Source organism: Prionailurus bengalensis, chromosome A1 (assembly GCF_016509475.1).
Source record: "Prionailurus bengalensis isolate Pbe53 chromosome A1, Fcat_Pben_1.1_paternal_pri, whole genome shotgun sequence".
Taxonomy (NCBI): Eukaryota; Metazoa; Chordata; class Mammalia; order Carnivora; family Felidae; genus Prionailurus; species Prionailurus bengalensis.
In genome coordinates this window covers 196,618,982-196,636,878 of record NC_057343.1, presented here as the reverse complement: position 1 = coordinate 196,636,878, position 17,897 = coordinate 196,618,982, and the positions used below count along the sequence as shown (strand labels likewise).

The 17,897-nt window shown below is 45.4% G+C and overlaps 1 protein-coding gene across 1 annotated transcript in view; it reads left to right on the top strand.

Moving 5' to 3' along the window:
- SLC36A1 (solute carrier family 36 member 1) overlaps positions 1 to 17,897 on the top strand; it is a 45,669-nt gene that overhangs the window by 15,244 nt on the left and 12,528 nt on the right. The window contains exons 3-10 of the mRNA XM_043599507.1: positions 1,320 to 1,410; positions 2,283 to 2,371; positions 2,822 to 2,917; positions 4,928 to 5,012; positions 5,423 to 5,641; positions 10,826 to 10,924; positions 13,133 to 13,299; positions 16,626 to 16,795. Of these exons, the coding sequence (XP_043455442.1) occupies positions 1,320 to 1,410; positions 2,283 to 2,371; positions 2,822 to 2,917; positions 4,928 to 5,012; positions 5,423 to 5,641; positions 10,826 to 10,924; positions 13,133 to 13,299; positions 16,626 to 16,795 (1,016 nt within the window). The remainder of the gene's footprint in view (positions 1 to 1,319; positions 1,411 to 2,282; positions 2,372 to 2,821; positions 2,918 to 4,927; positions 5,013 to 5,422; positions 5,642 to 10,825; positions 10,925 to 13,132; positions 13,300 to 16,625; positions 16,796 to 17,897) is intronic.

Genomic DNA, 17,897 nt, shown 5'->3' with positions numbered 1-17,897 from the left:
GAAGAGGGCTTCTCCAATCCGACTTTTAATTTTATTATTTATTTATTTATTTTTGAAAATGCAGATTCTTTTATTTTATTTTAATTTTTTTATAATTTACATCCCAATTAGTTAGCATAGAGTGCAACAATGATTGCAGGAGTGGATTCCTTAGTGCCCCTTAACCCATTTAGCCCATCCCCCCTCCCACAGCCCCTCCAGTACCCCTCAGTTTGTTCTCCATATTTGTGAGTCTCTTATGTTTTGTCCCCCTCCCTGTTTTTATATTATTTTTGTTTCCCTTCCCTTATGTTCATCTGTTTTGTCTCTTAAAGTCCTCATATGAGTGAAGTCATATGATATTTGTCTTTCTCTGACTAATTTCACTTAGCATAATACCCTCCAGTTCCATCCACGTAGTTGCAAATGCTAAGATTTCATTCTTTTTGATTGCCAAGTGACATTCCATTATATATATATATATATATATATATATATATATATATATATATACCACATCTTCTTTATCCATTCATCCATCGATGGACATTTGGGCTCTTTCCATATTTTGGCTATTGTTGAGAGTGCTGCTATAAACGTGGGGGTGCATGTGTCCCTTCGAAACAGCACACCTGTATCCTGTGGATAAATGCCTAGTAGTGCAATTGCTGGGTCGTAGGGTAGTTCTCTTTTTAGTTTTTTGAGGAACCTCCATACTGCTTTCCAGAGCTTGCATTCCCATCGACTTTTAATTTTAAATACAAAGTATTCCAGGGACTGGCCGTTTGTGGTACCATATTCCTTTTGCTCTGTTCACTTTGCATACAGTTTTCTTTTAAGGGTTCTGGGCTTCTGTTTTTTATGTCCCTCGTTTTTCTCTTACACCAGTGTCTTGTCCTTCACACTGAATGCTTGTCATCCTCCATTGTGGTTTTGGATACGAGTCTCTGTAGTGGGCAGTTATGGTGAAACCCAGACCAGACCCACTAGGAAAAGATAAAGCATCTACAGAGAGCTGTGGTGTCCCTCTGGTCTAATGTGCCATAGAGATGGGGTTCTTGGAGATCCCACAGGGAATGGAGCTCATAGCACAGAGGCAAGGGGAGGGCTTGCGGGTCAGACTGCCTGGGTTTGAATCCTGGCTGAACTCTTTATTAGGTATATGACCTTGAGCAAGTGTCTTCCTCATCCATAAAACAAAGTTAACATCTATTTCATAGGGTTGTTGTAGACATTGAATGAGATAATGCATGAAAGTGTTTAGCACAGGGCTACATGCTTAGTAAATGTTAGCTGTCATTATTGTTAACATGCCCTTGTCTACCTTCTTTCCACTTCAGATGGTTCCAGACTTTGGTCCACTTGCTAAAAGGCAACATTGGCACCGGCCTCCTGGGGCTGCCTCTGGCAGTGAAGAATGCAGGCATCTTGGTAAGGATCTGCACTGGCAGGGGGAGTATCATGACAAATTTTAGGAGATGGTGTGTGTGTTTTTTTAAATTTGCTTCATTTAAAACACTTAAAAATGAAAAGCTTGACTCTTTAATTCAGCTGAGAAAAAGCAAAATTCAGGTGTTCGTTCACTTAAACATATTATTTAGGGCCTTGTGTGTGTTTGACATTGTTCTGGGTTCTGAGCGTTATCAGTGAATAAAAAAGAGAGATTCTTGCCCTCATGTAGCTTACTCTGGGGTGAGGAGGAGTACTTAAAATGTCTCAGGGAGTTTCTGTTAATAATATTAAGTAATGGACTCGTAACAGAAATCTGTTGGTTTCTTCCACGGTCCTTCCACGTCCCACTCCTAGGAGGCCAACTCTGAGAATTTTACTTTTTCTGTTATGATTCATCCCCTACAGACTGCAATCTAAAGCCATTTGGTTTCTCTTAGAGTTGGAGCTAGCTCAGAGATGTGGATTGCCCTTAGCTAAGGGCATCTTTTCCTGATCTGGCGTTGCCCTAACAAGACCTTTCCCCTTCCCTCCACCCCTTCCCTGTCTCTTCTTCCCAGAACATAGGAGCCTTCTGTTCGGCTGAATTGAAGCTGTTTTGGAACAGCCTTATGCTGTGTCATTCTTCTCCATGAGGTTAACTCTTTTGAAAGCATGCTAAGGTTCAGATCATGCCCTTCTCCCCGAGCTAACCCCCACGATCACATTCCTATCTCGAATGTTGTGCCAGATGTTCTGTCACTGGAAGGTGCCTTAGTAGTGTTTGGATCACTTGCAAATCCACTCTCCATTGGGTTCACTCCTAATTCTACCTGCTTGTCTCTCTCTCTCTTGCCCGCAACACCTGTCCCCAGATGGGTCCCCTCAGCCTGCTGGTGATAGGCATCGTGGCTGTGCACTGCATGGGTATCCTGGTGAAATGTGCTCACCACTTCTGCCGCAGGTGAGCGCTCTGAAATGCCAAGTTGTCCTTTGGGATTCTGTTAGCCGCACTGAAAGAGAGGATTTAGGCCACTCTAAATTCTCTGCGCTAGCTGCAGGTGGCTGCTGATTATTGCAGAACTCCCTTCCCCTGGTTATTTTTGTGTTCTTTTTCAGTTTGTTGTCATCTGTTGTATTTGCTTGTGTCCAGTGGACAGAGACCGCATTCTCATTTTATGTGCTTTGTAGTATTTACCCCACTGAAATGGTTCTGCCAGATGGTCGGTAATTATATGGAAGTAACTGACCTGTTGATTTAACACTTCTGATCCTTGAAAGCATTAGACGCAGGACTCAGTAGTTTCTCCAGGGTGACAGGTGGGGAACTGGCCCAGGTCTCAGGGAGCTACCTGTGTTCTGTCACTTTGTTGAACCCACACACTCTGCCTTTCCTCTCTCCCTCTCCTCCCAGACTGAACAAGCCCTTTGTGGACTATGGGGACACAGTGATGTACGGACTGGAATCCAGCCCCAGCTCCTGGCTCCGGAACCACGCACACTGGGGAAGGTAACCACTTCCCTCCTTCGTTGCAGCTGTGGCCTCGCAGAGCGGAGGCCCTCCGACAGGGAGGTGGGGTGCGGCACACGGTATAAGCAGTGGAAAGAGCATTGTTTGGGTCAATGGATTTGGCTCCTTGCTCAGCTCTGCCTGCAGTCATCTGGTGACCTTGGCTGTGTGACCCCTTTCTTCTCTGGTCCTCAGTTTCCTTATTGGCCAACCTGGCTGTTCCCAGCTTTGACAGTCTATGACCAGTGATTATTTTTTATTCACTCATTTGTTCAGTAAAGATATTTAAGCACTCTCTTATAAGTCATGCAGAATAATTCTCGATACAGGGAGGGGGTTCCCCCTGGGGTGAATAGTGTGGTCCTGGCCCTTTGTGGACTTGTAGTCTCTGTAAGGAGAAGGATATGTGGAAGGCTCAAGGACAAGAGATCAGGAATAGTCTATACCTGTAGAAAAAGTGTCAGAAGCTAGAAGCGCACCCTAGGGGCTCAGACGGGGAGGAGATTTAAGGACGGTTACCTGTGCCAGATGCAAAGTGCACATGATAGGTGCTTTAAGGGCAGGGCACCGGGCAGGAGAAGGAAGTCTTTAAGGAAGAGATGAGCTGAGCTAGAACAAATGGGTTTGTTGGGGAAAGAGACATTTCAAGGGGGGAGGGGGGCGGGGAGTGTTTGGAAATTTCTCCTTAGGGTAAGTTTCCAGATGTCTGGAGAGAAATATTCTAATTTTTGTTTCCTGTTTGAGGAAATGGTATATTTAGAAGTAGAGAGTTGACATCAAAGGCTGAATCCTTTAAATTCTTTTTAAATGGAACTGCATTAAATGTATGTTCTCCAGGAAAACTCCCTTTTTGTGTTCATAGGGAGGTTTTATAGTTTCACACATAGCTTCCTCCTGTGATACAGGTTTATTTTGCGATTCTTTTAGCAGAATCATTTTCTGTGACTGGGAGAAGCCATCGTGCCAAGTGGCCACCATTGGTTATTTGGTTGGCTGGTAGTTGATTGATTGTTTCTCCCCGCCCCCTTCCCTCCTTTCTTCTCTCTCCTCTCCTCTCTCTCTGTTTCTCTTTCTCTCTCTCTCTCCCCATTTCTCCTCCCTCCTTCCTTATTTCCTCCCTTCCTTTCTTTAATGAAATTAATGTCTGTTCATGGTAATTTTTTTTTTTTTTGAGCAAGATACACGTTCATAAAGTGAAAAATAAAAGTATCTATTGGTTACACTTGCTTGGGTATACTTTTGGCATTTTCTGTATGTATACAAACATACACATGTTCTTTTACATTTTTTACACAAATTGACAGTACTATAAGTACTATTTGGAAGCTGTTTTTTTCTTTGTTTATTTGTCTTTTCAGTTAAAGGTCCTGGACCTATCTCTACCAGTACATATAGATTTAACATACTCTTTTTCCCTGCTGTATACCTCTCCATTTAAGAATGGTCTTGCATTTACTCATTTTCCTTTTGATGATCTTTTAGGTTGTTGCCAGCTATTGTTCAGGGCTTCCATCAGTTGTCTGTTTTGGTACATCTGTTTCTGTGTACTTATGTGAGAGTAGGCTGTTTCTTAGATCCATATTATAGAAAGCAAGCATAAAGGGCTCCACCTCCTGGGCTTTTATGCTGAGGGCTCCCTGTAGCTTTAGAACAAACAGTGTGAGACAGGATAGGCAGGCCGCGGGGGAGGGGGAGGCCAAGGGCTGGTCATTGGTCCTGGGGTGTGTGCTCCACTCTAGCCATTCTGATCTCGGGATCACCCGACCCCACGCAGCATTCTAGAGAAGACAGAGGAAGGGGACCTCAGCGTCGTCTTCACCCTCCTCCAAAGCTCCAGACTGGTGGCACCTTGCACGGTTTCTCCTTTTGTCAGGGCACCCTCATCCTTGTCACCTGGTGGGAAGGGGCTGTGACGGCCTGGGAAGAAGCACTGTTGGAACACCTCTGTCTCCGGGACTCTCTTGCTTTTCATTCTCATGATGTTTGTATTCTTTCCTTCCCCTTCTACAGGCACCTGGTGGACTTCTTCCTGATTGTCACGCAGCTGGGGTTCTGCTGTGTCTACTTTGTCTTTCTGGCTGACAACTTTAAACAGGTAGGGCCCTGGTTTAAAAAAAAAAGAGAGAGAGAATGGCAAGAGATAAGTGGATTTTGAGTTTAGGATTCCTTCTAAGCCAGTTTTGGTCAACAAAAGAATTAAGAGTTTAACACATTATATAGAACGGTGTCTTTTGTGTAATTTTGTCTAAAGACCTATGACACTGAGAAACTTCCAGGTACCTTATCTATCCTCCTGTCTTTAGATAAGATGGGATCAAACCCAGCTCAGACAGTTGGGTTGCTGATGACAGTTATGAAGATCTCTGAAGATGGTTCACCAGCCACAGACTCCTGAATGGCGTTGTTTTCCTCCTGAGCCCCCAGTTAGGAACCCTTTGGGTGGGAGGTCCACCGGCCTCTGTCATTTGAGAGACTTTTCTGTCGCTTTCCTTCCCCTCATTCTAGGTGATCGAAGCGGCCAATGGGACCACCAACAACTGCCACAACAATGAGACTGTGATTCTGACGCCCACCATGGACTCCCGACTCTACATGCTCACCTTCCTGCCCTTCCTGGTGCTGCTGGTTTTTGTCAGGAACCTCCGAGCCCTGTCCATCTTCTCTCTGTTGGCCAACATCACCATGCTGGTTAGCCTGGTTATGCTCTACCAGTTCATTGTCCAGGTAAGAGCCCAGGCTCTCCCTCCGCCTGTTATATAATCAAAGCAGCAAACAAAACAAGTAAGTGGAACATAAATAGGGAGATGTTACTTACGTGTGGTATGTTTCGATTAGGGGTTCTCAACTTTGGCACTGTTGACATTTTGGGCCAGATAAGCTTTCTGTCGTGGGAACTGTCCTGTGCATCGTGGGATTTTAGCAGCATCCCTGGCCTCTACCCACCAACTGCTAGTAGCAGCCACTCCCCAAGTTAGGCCAGCCAAAAATATCCCCAGACATTGCAAAGTGTGCTGAGGGTGGGTATGCGCGTGCCAAGTCACCCCTATTGAGATCACTGGTTTAGACTTTTCCTCAACTGGATAGTTAATATATGGATCATCGTGTAATGGGAAAATAGACACATATTAAGATGAAAAGAAAAATCAACTTCTCTAACTCGATATTTATTTATTTATTTATTTTTACGTGTTTGTTTTGAGAGAGAGAAGAGAGAGAGCACAAGCAGGGGGAGGGGGAGAGAGAGAAGGAGAAAGAGAATCCCCAGCAGGCTCCGTGCTGTCAGCGCAGAGCCCAACATGGGGCTTCCTCCCACGAACTGTGAGATCACGACCTGAGCCGAAATCAAGAGTCGGACGCTTTACCAACTGAGCCACCCAGGGGCCCCTGTAACGTGATATTCAGATAAAGTAATTCCTTACCACTCCAGTTATATATTTATTTGTCAAAATTATAAATCCAGTATTGCTTTCCCTTGCCTCGCCCACGGGGGCAGGTCTGTGGGGCAGTGCAAGAGAAGATGTGTGTGAATGGGTAGAAGACGAGGCGAGAAAAATGTGCCCTCAAACAGTGTGGCCCTCTATGGACGAGACAATGTGTTTTGCCAACACTCCAGAAAAAGAGGAGAATGAAAGCAGGTGAATAAAAGCATAACTTTAAAAAAAGGTATTTAGATGTAATTACTCAAAGGACTCAGTGCATACTCATTAAGATGCAGACAACACGAGCATCGAAAACCACATCTCCACCCCGAGGCTCTTTCAGAGACTCACTGTGTGTGATTGGTCTGTCTCCGTCTAGGTCCTGTGAATGCGTCTACACATAACACGGACAGTATCCTGGTTTGAATTGTGTCTAGTACATAGAGAAATATATAAAAAAAAGAATGTTTTGTTTTGTGTTTAACCTAATTTTAAAAATTGTTAGATGTGCTGTTCCTCTACTTCGCTTTTTTGTTTCCGGGACAGCACCAGTGTGGCAGGGAGCTTTCCATGTTGTTACACATAGTTTTACCTCATCCTTTTTAATTGCTGCATAGTATCTCAGAGAATAGATGTGCCCTAGTTTATTTAACCAGTCCCCAATCAGTGGACCGTCAGGTCGTTTATAATTTTTTAGTGTTACTTTAGTATTCTGGCAGTGAGTTTTCTGAGGCCTTTCTTTTTGTGGCCATGTAGAAATACTCCCCCAAGGTATTTTTCTAGAGGTGTAGCTGTTGAAGAGTATGTACTTTTGAATTTTTATTTTGCCAAGTCGCTTTTTCCAAAAGCTTTTGACCAATTTCATCTAGGCTCCCTTCCATAGTATGTAAGTAGCCATCACTAGACATATCAATCTTTTTTTTTTTTTTTAAATTTTTTTTTTAACGTTTATTTATTTTTGGGACAGAGAGAGGCAGAGCATGAACGGGGAGGGGCAGAGAGAGAGGGAGACACAGAATCAGAAACAGGCTCCAGGCTCTGAGCCATCAGCCCAGAGCCCGACGCGGGGCTCGAACTCCCGGACCGCGAGATCGTGACCTGAGCTGAAGTCGGACGCTTAACCGACTGCGCCACCCAGGCGCCCCGACATATCAATCTTTTTAATATTAGTCAATCTGACAGGTGAACATTAACTCATTTTCACACGGTCTACTTAACAGTGACCAGGTCACTCACTGATACGGTTTCTAGGAAAGCAGCACATTGTGAAACAGGTTTTCCTCTACTGAGGAAATGACATAATGAATTTAGATTAACATTGTACTCAGTGAGCATTTACTGTTTTTTTTCTGTCTTAGTGAGTCAGATGGGTGGCCGATACTGACTTTTCTTCTGCAGAACTATTTTTTAAGAACAAAATAAACTGCTGTCTGGATATGTCCCATTTTTGATGAGCATGGAAGGAGGACCCATGAACGCATGATTGACCATTTCCAGAGAGTTTTCTTCTCTACCTCTGGCAAATTAAGTGAAAACAAGGAAGGGTAAATAAATGCATGATTTAACGTTGTAATTAGAGATCTGAATCAGTGCCTAGGACACACCGCAGTGGACATTAAAGCGAGCAAGGCCACCTCACATGGACGTGCACACACACTGCATTTAGTCGTTGGACTGCGGTGGTTGCCGTGATCAGAGGGCCGGGATGGGAACGTGGCTTCCAACAGTGTCTCCGCCCCAGTGGAAGGCAGTGTCCGTTTAGAGCGTTGTCTGTGCGTAGAGCAAACTTGCCCTTGCAGATGAGGCAGCCCCGCCAATTTCTTGAGCGTGAGTGTGAGCCTGCCTCTGGGCTTAGCCAGGAGGCGTGTGTGGTCACACAGTGCTCTCAGCGCTGGGGTGGCTTGGGAGAACGGTGCTGTGGCTGTGAGTCGAGCAGCATCATTTTGATGTGCATAGGTCAAGATGCTCCCTTTGGGTCGTTTTTGTGGCTGTGTTGCTGCTGTCTTGTCTTGGCGTCTTCTGCTGTCCAGTGTTTCCGAACCCTTCCGTGGTCCCGAACGTGTGTGACCGGTGCGCTTGCTCTTCGTGCAAACACCATCTTGGAAGCCGACCGAGATCCTCCACCTGTGCAGGCTTCCCCATATCTTCACCACCTGGAATGACGGATGGCATGGTTCTGAGCAGAGGGCCTCCCCCGGAGGGGGCTCCCAGTAAATGTTTTTATCGCTGCATTTCCTTAATTCTGAGATGCAATGTTTTTCATAGTTAGGATATTTCCAAAATTGGAGTACATCTTGCAATCCTTATGTACATTTAACAGCATTTTCTCAGGAAGCTGTTATCACTGAAATTAATAATATCAGAACTGAGGAGGTAATATGTCGATAATGAGCTGATTTTAATTTGTATGTTTCTTTGCACGTTAAACTTTTTCCATTTTTTTAAAAGTTTATTTGTTTACTTTGAGAGAGAGAGAGAGAGAGAACATGCACAAGCAGGGGAGGGGCAGACAGAGGGGAAGAGAGAGAAAATTCCAAGCACTAGCAGTGCGGAGCCTGATGCGGGGCTTGAACTCATGAACCGCGAGATCATGACCTGAGCTGAAGTCAGGAGTCAGATACAACTGACTGAGCCACCCAGGTGCCCCTAAACATTTTCCACTTAAGTGGTTGGTCTCTTAAGTCAGTAGCAATTATTAAGTATGGAAAATTATAAATTCCTTCTGCTGGTCTCATTCACACCAGTATCCCCAGACATGGATTCTGAAATTCCCTCTCTGATACTTCAGCCAGATCTGATGTATGAGCCTGGATAACAGTCAGCCTCTAACCAACAGATTGCTCCTGTTTCCAGGAAGCTTCCAGAAGTTACACTGTGACTCAGGAGTAATTTCAAGGCACTGTAATTTCACTCTTTGTCTCATCGTAGAGCAAAAATATTTATTAGTCTGTCTTCATTCCAGGTACTGAAATACTTCTTATAAAGAGATCTAAGAAATTTCTTAGTAGAAGCTCAGGAAGGAAAAAAAATGCATTTTTAAAATTATATTTTAGGGGAACTATAGTATAATTGCTTTGAAAACTTTCAAAGAGAAGCCTGTTATAGAGATTAATGTTAGATCTCCTTTTGTTCACTGGTACTATTCTGTCACACTGTTAGAGCATGCCCCATATTTGTCTAAATACCTCTATAGTTAAATCAATTTTAAAACAGTATAAAGGCAGCTTAAAATTTTTTTTTAATGTTTATTTATTTTTGACACAGAGACAGAGCGTGAGTGGGGGAGGGGCAGAGAGAGAGGGAGACACAGAATCCAAAGGAGGCTCCAGGCTCTGAGCTGTCAGCACAGAGCCTGACGTGGGGCTTGAACTCACGGACCACGAGATCATGACCTGAACCGAAGTTGGATGCTCAACCGATTGAGCCACCCAGGCGCCACAAAAAATATTATAAAGGCAGCTTAAAAAGCAATTCTTATATTTAAGCCGTGTATTCGCGTGGTTTCAAAAACCACATTCTGAAAGGACAGCTCCTGTCCGTGTTGAGTCCCGTTCCTTTGATGCTCCGTCGCTGGGGGCCGTTGTCCAGTGGTGAGCCAGGTAGGATTCTGTGTCTGCACCTCCATGCTTCAACACCTGTACATTGTACCTGCAGTTAACAAGTGCTATGGTTTTCATCTGCCTATAATTTTAAATGCTTTTTATTTTTTTTGCCATTTTATCCCTAATGTTCCAATACTCCTATCATGTGTGTATCAATAAAATTTTTCAGGTGTTCAAACTCTTTTATAAGAATTAAAAGAAAGAGAAAAGCAGCTTTATCCATGTGGAGTGTTTACGTAGTGGCATTATAGTGAATATGCAAATTTTAAAAGTGAATGTTCTCACTATTATTTCGTAAGCGTTTTTCATGTGCTCTTAGTTATCTCAATTTTTACGTCAAAAATAGCACATAATCAGGTCGCCTGGGTGGCTCAGTTGGTTATGCGTCCGACTGCGGCTCAGGTCATGGTCTCACGGTTCGTGGGTTTGAGCCCCACGTCGGGATCTGTGCTGACAGCTCAGAGTCTGCTTCAGATCCTCTGTCTCCTTCTCTCTCTGCCCCTCCCCTGCTTACATTCTCTCTCTTTCTCTCTCTCTGTCTCTCAAAAATAAATAAGCATGTATATTTTGATTTTTGTTCCCTACTCGGATTCAATTTCTGGGGATGGGATTACCTAATGAAAGAATGTGACTATTTTTATGCAAGCTCCAGCATTTGAGTTTTTTATAGTACACTGGGATATAGTCTTTCCCCAAAGCAAATAGGGGTTTTCTAAGCCTGAAGGGAAAAAAAATACAAAGACTAAATGTCCCCGAACCATGTCAGGCGTCAGACTTTCTCCTTTTAGAGGATCTTGAATCTAGGAAAAGGTTATGACCTGTCTGATGTTGGAGTTCAAATCTCGAATCTCTGTATAGCCTTTGCTTTGTTTTATTTTCTCTTTCAGAATATCCCAGACCCCAGCCGCCTCCCCTTGGTGGCTCCCTGGAAGACCTACCCTCTGTTCTTTGGCACGGCCATTTTTGCGTTTGAAGGCATTGGGATGGTAAGAGTTTTGCTGTGATTCTGTGTCGCCCTTGGTGTCCTTGAGGTCTGCTCTTTGGAAGGCTGAGGAAATGCTGTTAGAAATTATCTTCTGAAACTTATCGGCCAGCTCCTGAACAGCAATGCAGGGATTCCACTGGGGTTTTGGAAACAAATTGTATGTGATTTGAGAATGTTTGCCTTCAAGCCCTCTCTGTTGCATATTTATCACCTATGTGGGCAATAAGCAATAATACATGGCAATTGGGAGTGCAGGGTCTAGAGTCAGACTGACTGGGGTTGAGTCCTGGCTCTCCCAGAGAACAGCTGTGTGACCTTGTGTGAGGACTTAACTTCTTTGTTGTTCACTTCTGAAAAGTGAACTTAATGATTAGTAGTTGTTAGGATTCAATGAGATGTGTGTAAAGTACTTTGTGTAGCCCCTGACACACAGTAAGTATTATTATCAATTAATAATACTATTGATTTTAGAATTAAATCAGTAGCTGCACAAATAATGTCTCTGCCCTGGAACATTGGTGTGCTGTGTTTTTTGTGTGTAGATAGATGGCCTTAGCTCTCACTGCTAGTTAGCTTCCCCCACCATTGCTATGATTTCACCAAGTTCTTCTCCTAAAGAGAGGAATCTGCCACTCATTTGCACTTAATTTGATTTTTATTTATATTTTTTCATAATAAAGTTCCAGAATTCTTCCTTGAAGAAAATTAGTAGTACTGTTGGCCAACAGCTTAGGAAAAGGGAAGAAGACACTTTTCCTTTCATGGAATATCTTTTTATCCCCATTTGGTTTCCCTGTCACTTGATATACTTTTAAGAAAACCTAGAAGCTGGATCGATTCTTTCGTCAAAATACTAAGGAGTTGCCCTGGTGGGATTGGTGCAATGTGTTAAGGCCCTAACATCACGGGGGAGACTTTCTGAGGGATCAGTGTGTAAGTTGTTGTCCCGAGGTTTTACACCTTTCCCTTTGCTCTTTCTTGGAGCTTCTCGCTGCCCAGGAAGATGGTCTCACCTTGACTCACAAACACAAACAGAACCCCGTATTGTAGCAGTGAGAAACGAGCTCTCAAGTGCTTGGGACTGGAAAGAAGAGATTGAGTAAATGTGGAAAGCTGCCTGGAGATCCTGGTTCTGAAGGAGCATTGTGCGGAACTCACCAGTTTTCCCTGGCAGCACAGTGCAGACGTTGTTCTTTGCTTCCTTTCTTTAGCCAAGGCCTGGATGTGGAGTCATCCTGTGATCATTATTATCTGTTGCTTGAGATTTCTCTGTGTTTCGACTCTTAGTTTGGATTTGAGGGCTGTTGAGCATGTGTGGGTGCAGGGCCCCTGCTCACTCTTTGTTCATGGTAGGCTCTGTGTTTGTGCCACTGGCCCAGGCCTGGCAGACACAGGGGAGACGGGCTGCCTGCCCTCTGGCTCTCTAGACTGTCCACAAAAGGTAACCAGAAGCAAGCTTAGCAACTGTTTCTAACCGGATGTGGATCAGCTGAAGCTGGAGGCCCCCTGCACTGGTGGGGGAGGGGGGGTGGTGTTGAGGGCCGGTTGGAAGTGCAGGGCTGTGGCTCCCTCACGGCGCCGGGCCTGCAGCGGGCCCTCCCTGCCCGCCGGGGTATGTCTGGCACAGACCCACTCTGCCTCGTGACTGCAAGCGTTCAAGGAAAATGAGTGTCATGACAAGATCAAAGATGGTTTGTGGGACAGCTCGACACTGTCACTCTTCCTTGTGAGCCCGGCCAGGTGCAGTTGGTAGCAGGTTGTGAAGTTTCCGGGAACTAGAGTGGCAGTGTTCCCTGACCTGTGTTTTGCATTCTTCGGACAGGTTAGCAGAACTGTGGTCTCAGGCGAGGTCTGTTCCCCATCATGCCGGGTGGGCATGAGGTGGGAGGGCTGCCGGCGGCCGTGCGGCTGTGCCGAGGGGCAGAGAGCACACCCCCCCCCCCCAACCCCGCCCATGGGGCTCCTGGAGCCGGAGGCAGAGCACTGGCCTGGGCAGGGGTCCTGGTCCCAGTCCGGCCCACGCTCGCCTCCCCGCACTTCCCGGCTCACACAGCGGGCTCTGCCTCTCCTCCAGCTCTGAGGAAATAGCTTGGATTTGTTTCTGTCTCCTGGGGCTAAAGCAGTTATTTCTGAGCCCATTACAGTTTTGTTTTTCACCATTAATGTTCCTTTTTCCTGTGTTTTCTCTTCTTTCTCACTACTCTTATAGGTTCTGCCCCTTGAAAACAAAATGAAGGATCCTCAGAAATTTCCGGTCATCCTGTACGTGGGAATGGCCATCATCACCGCCCTGTACATCAGTCTGGGGTGCCTGGGGTACCTGCAGTTTGGAGCTAACATCCAAGGCAGCATAACCCTCAACCTGCCCAATTGTTGGTACGTGGGGAAGGATGGAAGCGTGGGAGCCCTGGATGCTTGTTTCATTTAGTTTGTAGTTTTAAAAATGTTTACTTATCTATTTTGAGAGAAAGAGAGGGGGAGAGAGAATCCCAAGCAGGCTTCACACTGTCAGTCCGGAGCCTGATGTGAGGCTCGATCTCACGAACCGTGAGACCATGACCTGAGCCGAGATCAAGAGTCAGATGCTTAACTGACTGAGCCACCTGGATACCCCTGGATGTTTTTTTAAATTCATGGGTCAGAACGTGGATTTTCTTCCTAGTCACCCCTTAAATCAGCTTACTTCACTTTAGCCCACCACTGCCACCCCCTACTCACCCCCACCCCTGCCCCCGGCCAGCACCATCCTTCCTTGGCCCCCCACTGAGCCCTTTGACCCATCTGCCTGTCCTAGTCTTAATCCTTCTCCAGGTCTGTTCTCCCATTCCCTGTACGAGCCAGGACTCCAGTCATGGGTGCATTCCCTTGGCGAGAGCCCTCAGGGGCCTCCCTTTGCTCCTCCAGCAGAGACAAAAATCTGCAACGTCCCTGTCAGGACCACTCGGGCTCTAGCCCTGCCTGCACCTCCTTCCTAGTCCGTGAGGAAGACTTAGTCAAGGAGCCACTCTTTCTGAGAAACTTTCTCTGCTGTTCCACCCGCCACAACCTCCAGGCTAGGTCAGATGCCCCTTCACTCTGTTCTTACAGGATCCCATTCGGACCCTAGCCTAATTCCTGTTCCAAAGCGCTATAATGTTCTGTTTACCTGCACTGTGATCTCCCTCCACCGTAAGCTCTGCATTCTACCCCGGCCCCCGGCACAACGCCTGGCACACAATCATCATCCAGTAGATGCCTTTTGAACAAAAAGGAGGACTAAATGCTAGAACTGTGAGGCATGTTGTGAAGAGATGTTTTCAGGGAACAACTGGGGCATAGAGGGTAGGGGTGGTCTGCCATGTTCACCTCTGTGGCCTTGGACAGGTCACAGCTGCTCACTGCCTCAGCTCCTACTTTGGGGAACCAGGAGTAGTCATTTCTTCCAGGATTGTCAGGAAGACCAAGTGCTATGTGTGAGAAAGTGCTTCGTCATACTCTCCTGGTGCGATCAGAAGGAGAAGTCTGCCCTGAGCTTTCTTCTTTGTTTAGAGGAGGGATTCCTCTGGAGGCGTATGCCACATGGATTGGTTGATCAGGTAGTATGCCATTTCTCCCTAGAAATCTGAACCTGGAAGGGCCAAGCATCCCATCGGTTCACCTCAAGCATTCCAGACAGGGAGAAAAGAGGGCGAATAGGCTGGGTTCCCAGCTTCTGCTGTGCCTCTCCCGTGGCAGTCACCGGCTTGATGAGTGGGTGGAGGCCTCTCACAGTGGACTTGGGGCTGTGGGGAGCCCTTCTCTACCTCACTTTGCTTAACTCTTGGTTACTATCTTGCAGGGAAACACTGAGACATACTGAAATGCTTCCTGAAAAGGTAGCTGTCGCAGGGTGTGTCTGAAGCAACAGTTCTGTTTTGAAGATGAGAATTTCATTGTGGAGGGCAGCTGAGCAGACACTGAGAAGCTTGTTGAGTGCCCTGGGGACCAGGGAACCTTTCAGGCTGGCCTGGTTGACCTGCCTGTGCATGTTGTTAGAGCTCTGATCAGCGAGGCATTGTACAAAGGCAGGTTGAAAAAATTGAGAAGAGTGTTTATTCGGTTGTGTCATCAGTGTTTAGCCCAGGGTGCCCTTAATCAGCAGGGGTCTGGGGACAAGGGTTGTGGTGTGGCCAGCCAAGTGGCAGTCCTGCAATGGGCTGTTGTTTTCAGAAAGTCTTTCCCTTTCGCTCTGATGCCTGCTTTTAAGTTTCCAAATGTTCCTGCCCTTTCAAGAGCCAGGTGGTAGGTTGGCATAACTGAAGATGAATGGATCAGGAACAGCAGAAGCAGCCCACATAATCTAAAGCCGTGGATGAGCACCTGTCATCGTCCCTTTGACACTCCAAACCCAGCTACTCTTCATCTTTCCTCCTCCATTCAGGCGCGATTTATTTAGCCGTCCCTGCAGGTGACGATCCTGCTTCCAGACTTCCCAGCACTCCAGAAGGCTTTGGTGTTGTACCGAGTTTAATTATAGAGGCACCAGCTGATTTTTCCAAAGCGTTTTTATTATCTATTCTTGGAGCAAGTAAGACCTTTTGTCAAACTCAGTCTCTCCCAGGATGTTCTCCTGTTTATAGCATCAGAACATCTTCTAGGCATTAAGTTCAACCACAGAGAAACTCCATGCACAATATACACAATGCAATCACCACTTTTAAATAGATTTCCAACAAGGTGGGGGAGGCCAGTTTCTTGCTGCTGAAGGCATGAAGGTCTTGCTTGAAGGGGAGCTTTTGCTAAGGGGCAGGGTAGCCTTCCCTGGATTGATCATTTCAGATCCATGAGTACTTATGGATCAGGCTTGTTTTCTACTCTGCACAGTTCTAGGCAAGAGATAAGACAGAGCTATCTGTTGGTGAGTTAACCGTCTCCCTGAGGAGCCACACGTGAAGCAATGGTAGGAAGACAGCCACAGTGGTGTGGGAAGATGGGTTTTGCTCTTGCTTCTTGGTCATGTGGTCCCCTTCTGATTCTAGGGAACAGGGAATTGAAGGGGAAGGATAGAAAAAGGCCTGTTACGCTTTAATTGCATTTTTAATTGTTTTGATTTTTGAAAGGTTATGTGTCCATGAAAGATTCCATCTGTTCAAAGCGTAGACAGAATATGTTTGTTTCCATTTGCTTCCCCAAGTCCCCAGTTTTACAGTTTACCATTTCAGAGGCAACCACATTACCGATTTCTTGTGTTTCCTTTTGGGGATGGTTAGAGTATGTAAGAATGTCATATGCATGTGTGGGGTAGGGGGAGGGAGTGTTTTTTCCTTCTTTTTCCTTTTTTTGGACAATTTGTAGCACACTGTAGGCACTGTCCTGCTTCACGCATTTTTCACTTACGTATCCTGGCGCTGGTTCCGTATCAGCACCTGTAGTTCTGCCTCCTACTTTTTCACAGCTGTATGGGACCCTATGATGTAACTAGTTCCCCACTGGCTAACATTTCAACTGTTTTCAGCCTTCCATACGTAAACAATGCGACAGTGACATACTTGGAGGGAAAAATGTTACGCAACGTGCAAGTGTATCTGCAGGGTAAATGCCTCGACATGAAGTTGCTGGGTCTGAAGGACACGCGCGTCCGTGACTTGGATAGACATGGCCACGGCGAGACCGTCTTGCCCCCTCACTGCTAGTGCTGTGGCACAGAGCAGGCTTTGGAATGGGTCTCGGCTCTCTCTCTGCAGGCTGTACCAGTCGGTCAAGCTGCTCTACTCCATTGGCATCTTCTTCACCTACGCCCTCCAGTTCTACGTCCCGGCCGAGATCATCATCCCCTTCTTCGTGTCCCGCGTGCCCGAGCACTGCGAGCTGGTGGTAGACCTGTTCGTGCGCACTGTGCTGGTCTGCCTGACATGTGAGTAGAAGACGAGATAATTGCTTTGTTTTTTTTTTTTTTTTTCCCTCCCCAAAGGGCACCGAGTCCTCAGGGCTTTCTTGAGGGAGAGCCTGGTGTACTGAAACAGTTGTAGTGTGTGAGCGGGGAACATGGCCTGATGTCTCAGGTGCGTAGTTGAGGCCCGGCCAGACGGTGAAGTGAATTGATTGTATATGTACTCGAAAGGGCATGGGAAGGAGAACACAAGTTTATTTGTAGATATGGCGTAAAATGCTACAGTGGTGGTCAGAATTCATAGTAAAGATGTACAATTACTATCCCATGTCCTTGGGGTAAAATAAGGTAACAGTGTAAAAGAGAGCCATTTAAACCATATGCATGTGAGTATAGGTTACTTTGATAGCCACTACATGTTTATTTGTGTTTTCAAATAATCCTTTTCCAGTGTGACGATCTATTGCTTAGATTTCATGTTGAGCCTATATGATACTCTTCTAGACGTTTACTAAATGTGTTTCTTAGAAAATGTATACTGATTAATCTAGGTGTTTGATTTTTACCTTTGTGTTTTATTTCTCCTCCCTGACCACACACCCCAGAGTGTGAGTTAAGAGACAAGATATTACTCTATTTGCTGTTGGTGGAAACCGATGTACATTTTAAAATAAAAATCAATTTTTCCTTTTTTTTTTCTTTTTTGGTAGGTTCTGTGAGTTGATAGAATAGAGAACCCCTGAATAAATTGGTCTATAATACCTAATGTAAATTTCTAGGAGATTTGCAACTTGTTTCCAGATCACAGTACTTGAATCTAGATGGTACTTTTTGGCTATGTTGGGCTTTTTATTTTATTTTTAAAAATTGTGCTATTTTGGGAAAAGAATTATCTTGACTTATTATATTGAGACTTCCCTGGGAACTTCTTAAATTATCCAGTCCAAGGCTCTATCTTTGGAATAAAAATAGGCCTGTATGGTTTTTAAATTGAACCAGAATGGAGTGTTTTAGGGATAAATGGTGTGAAAGTTATCTAGCATTTACTCATAGTGTGGAAGATCAGAAATGATGGTATGGGTTAACTGTTGACAAGAGAAGGGCAGTAGAGGTTAGACACGGGGGA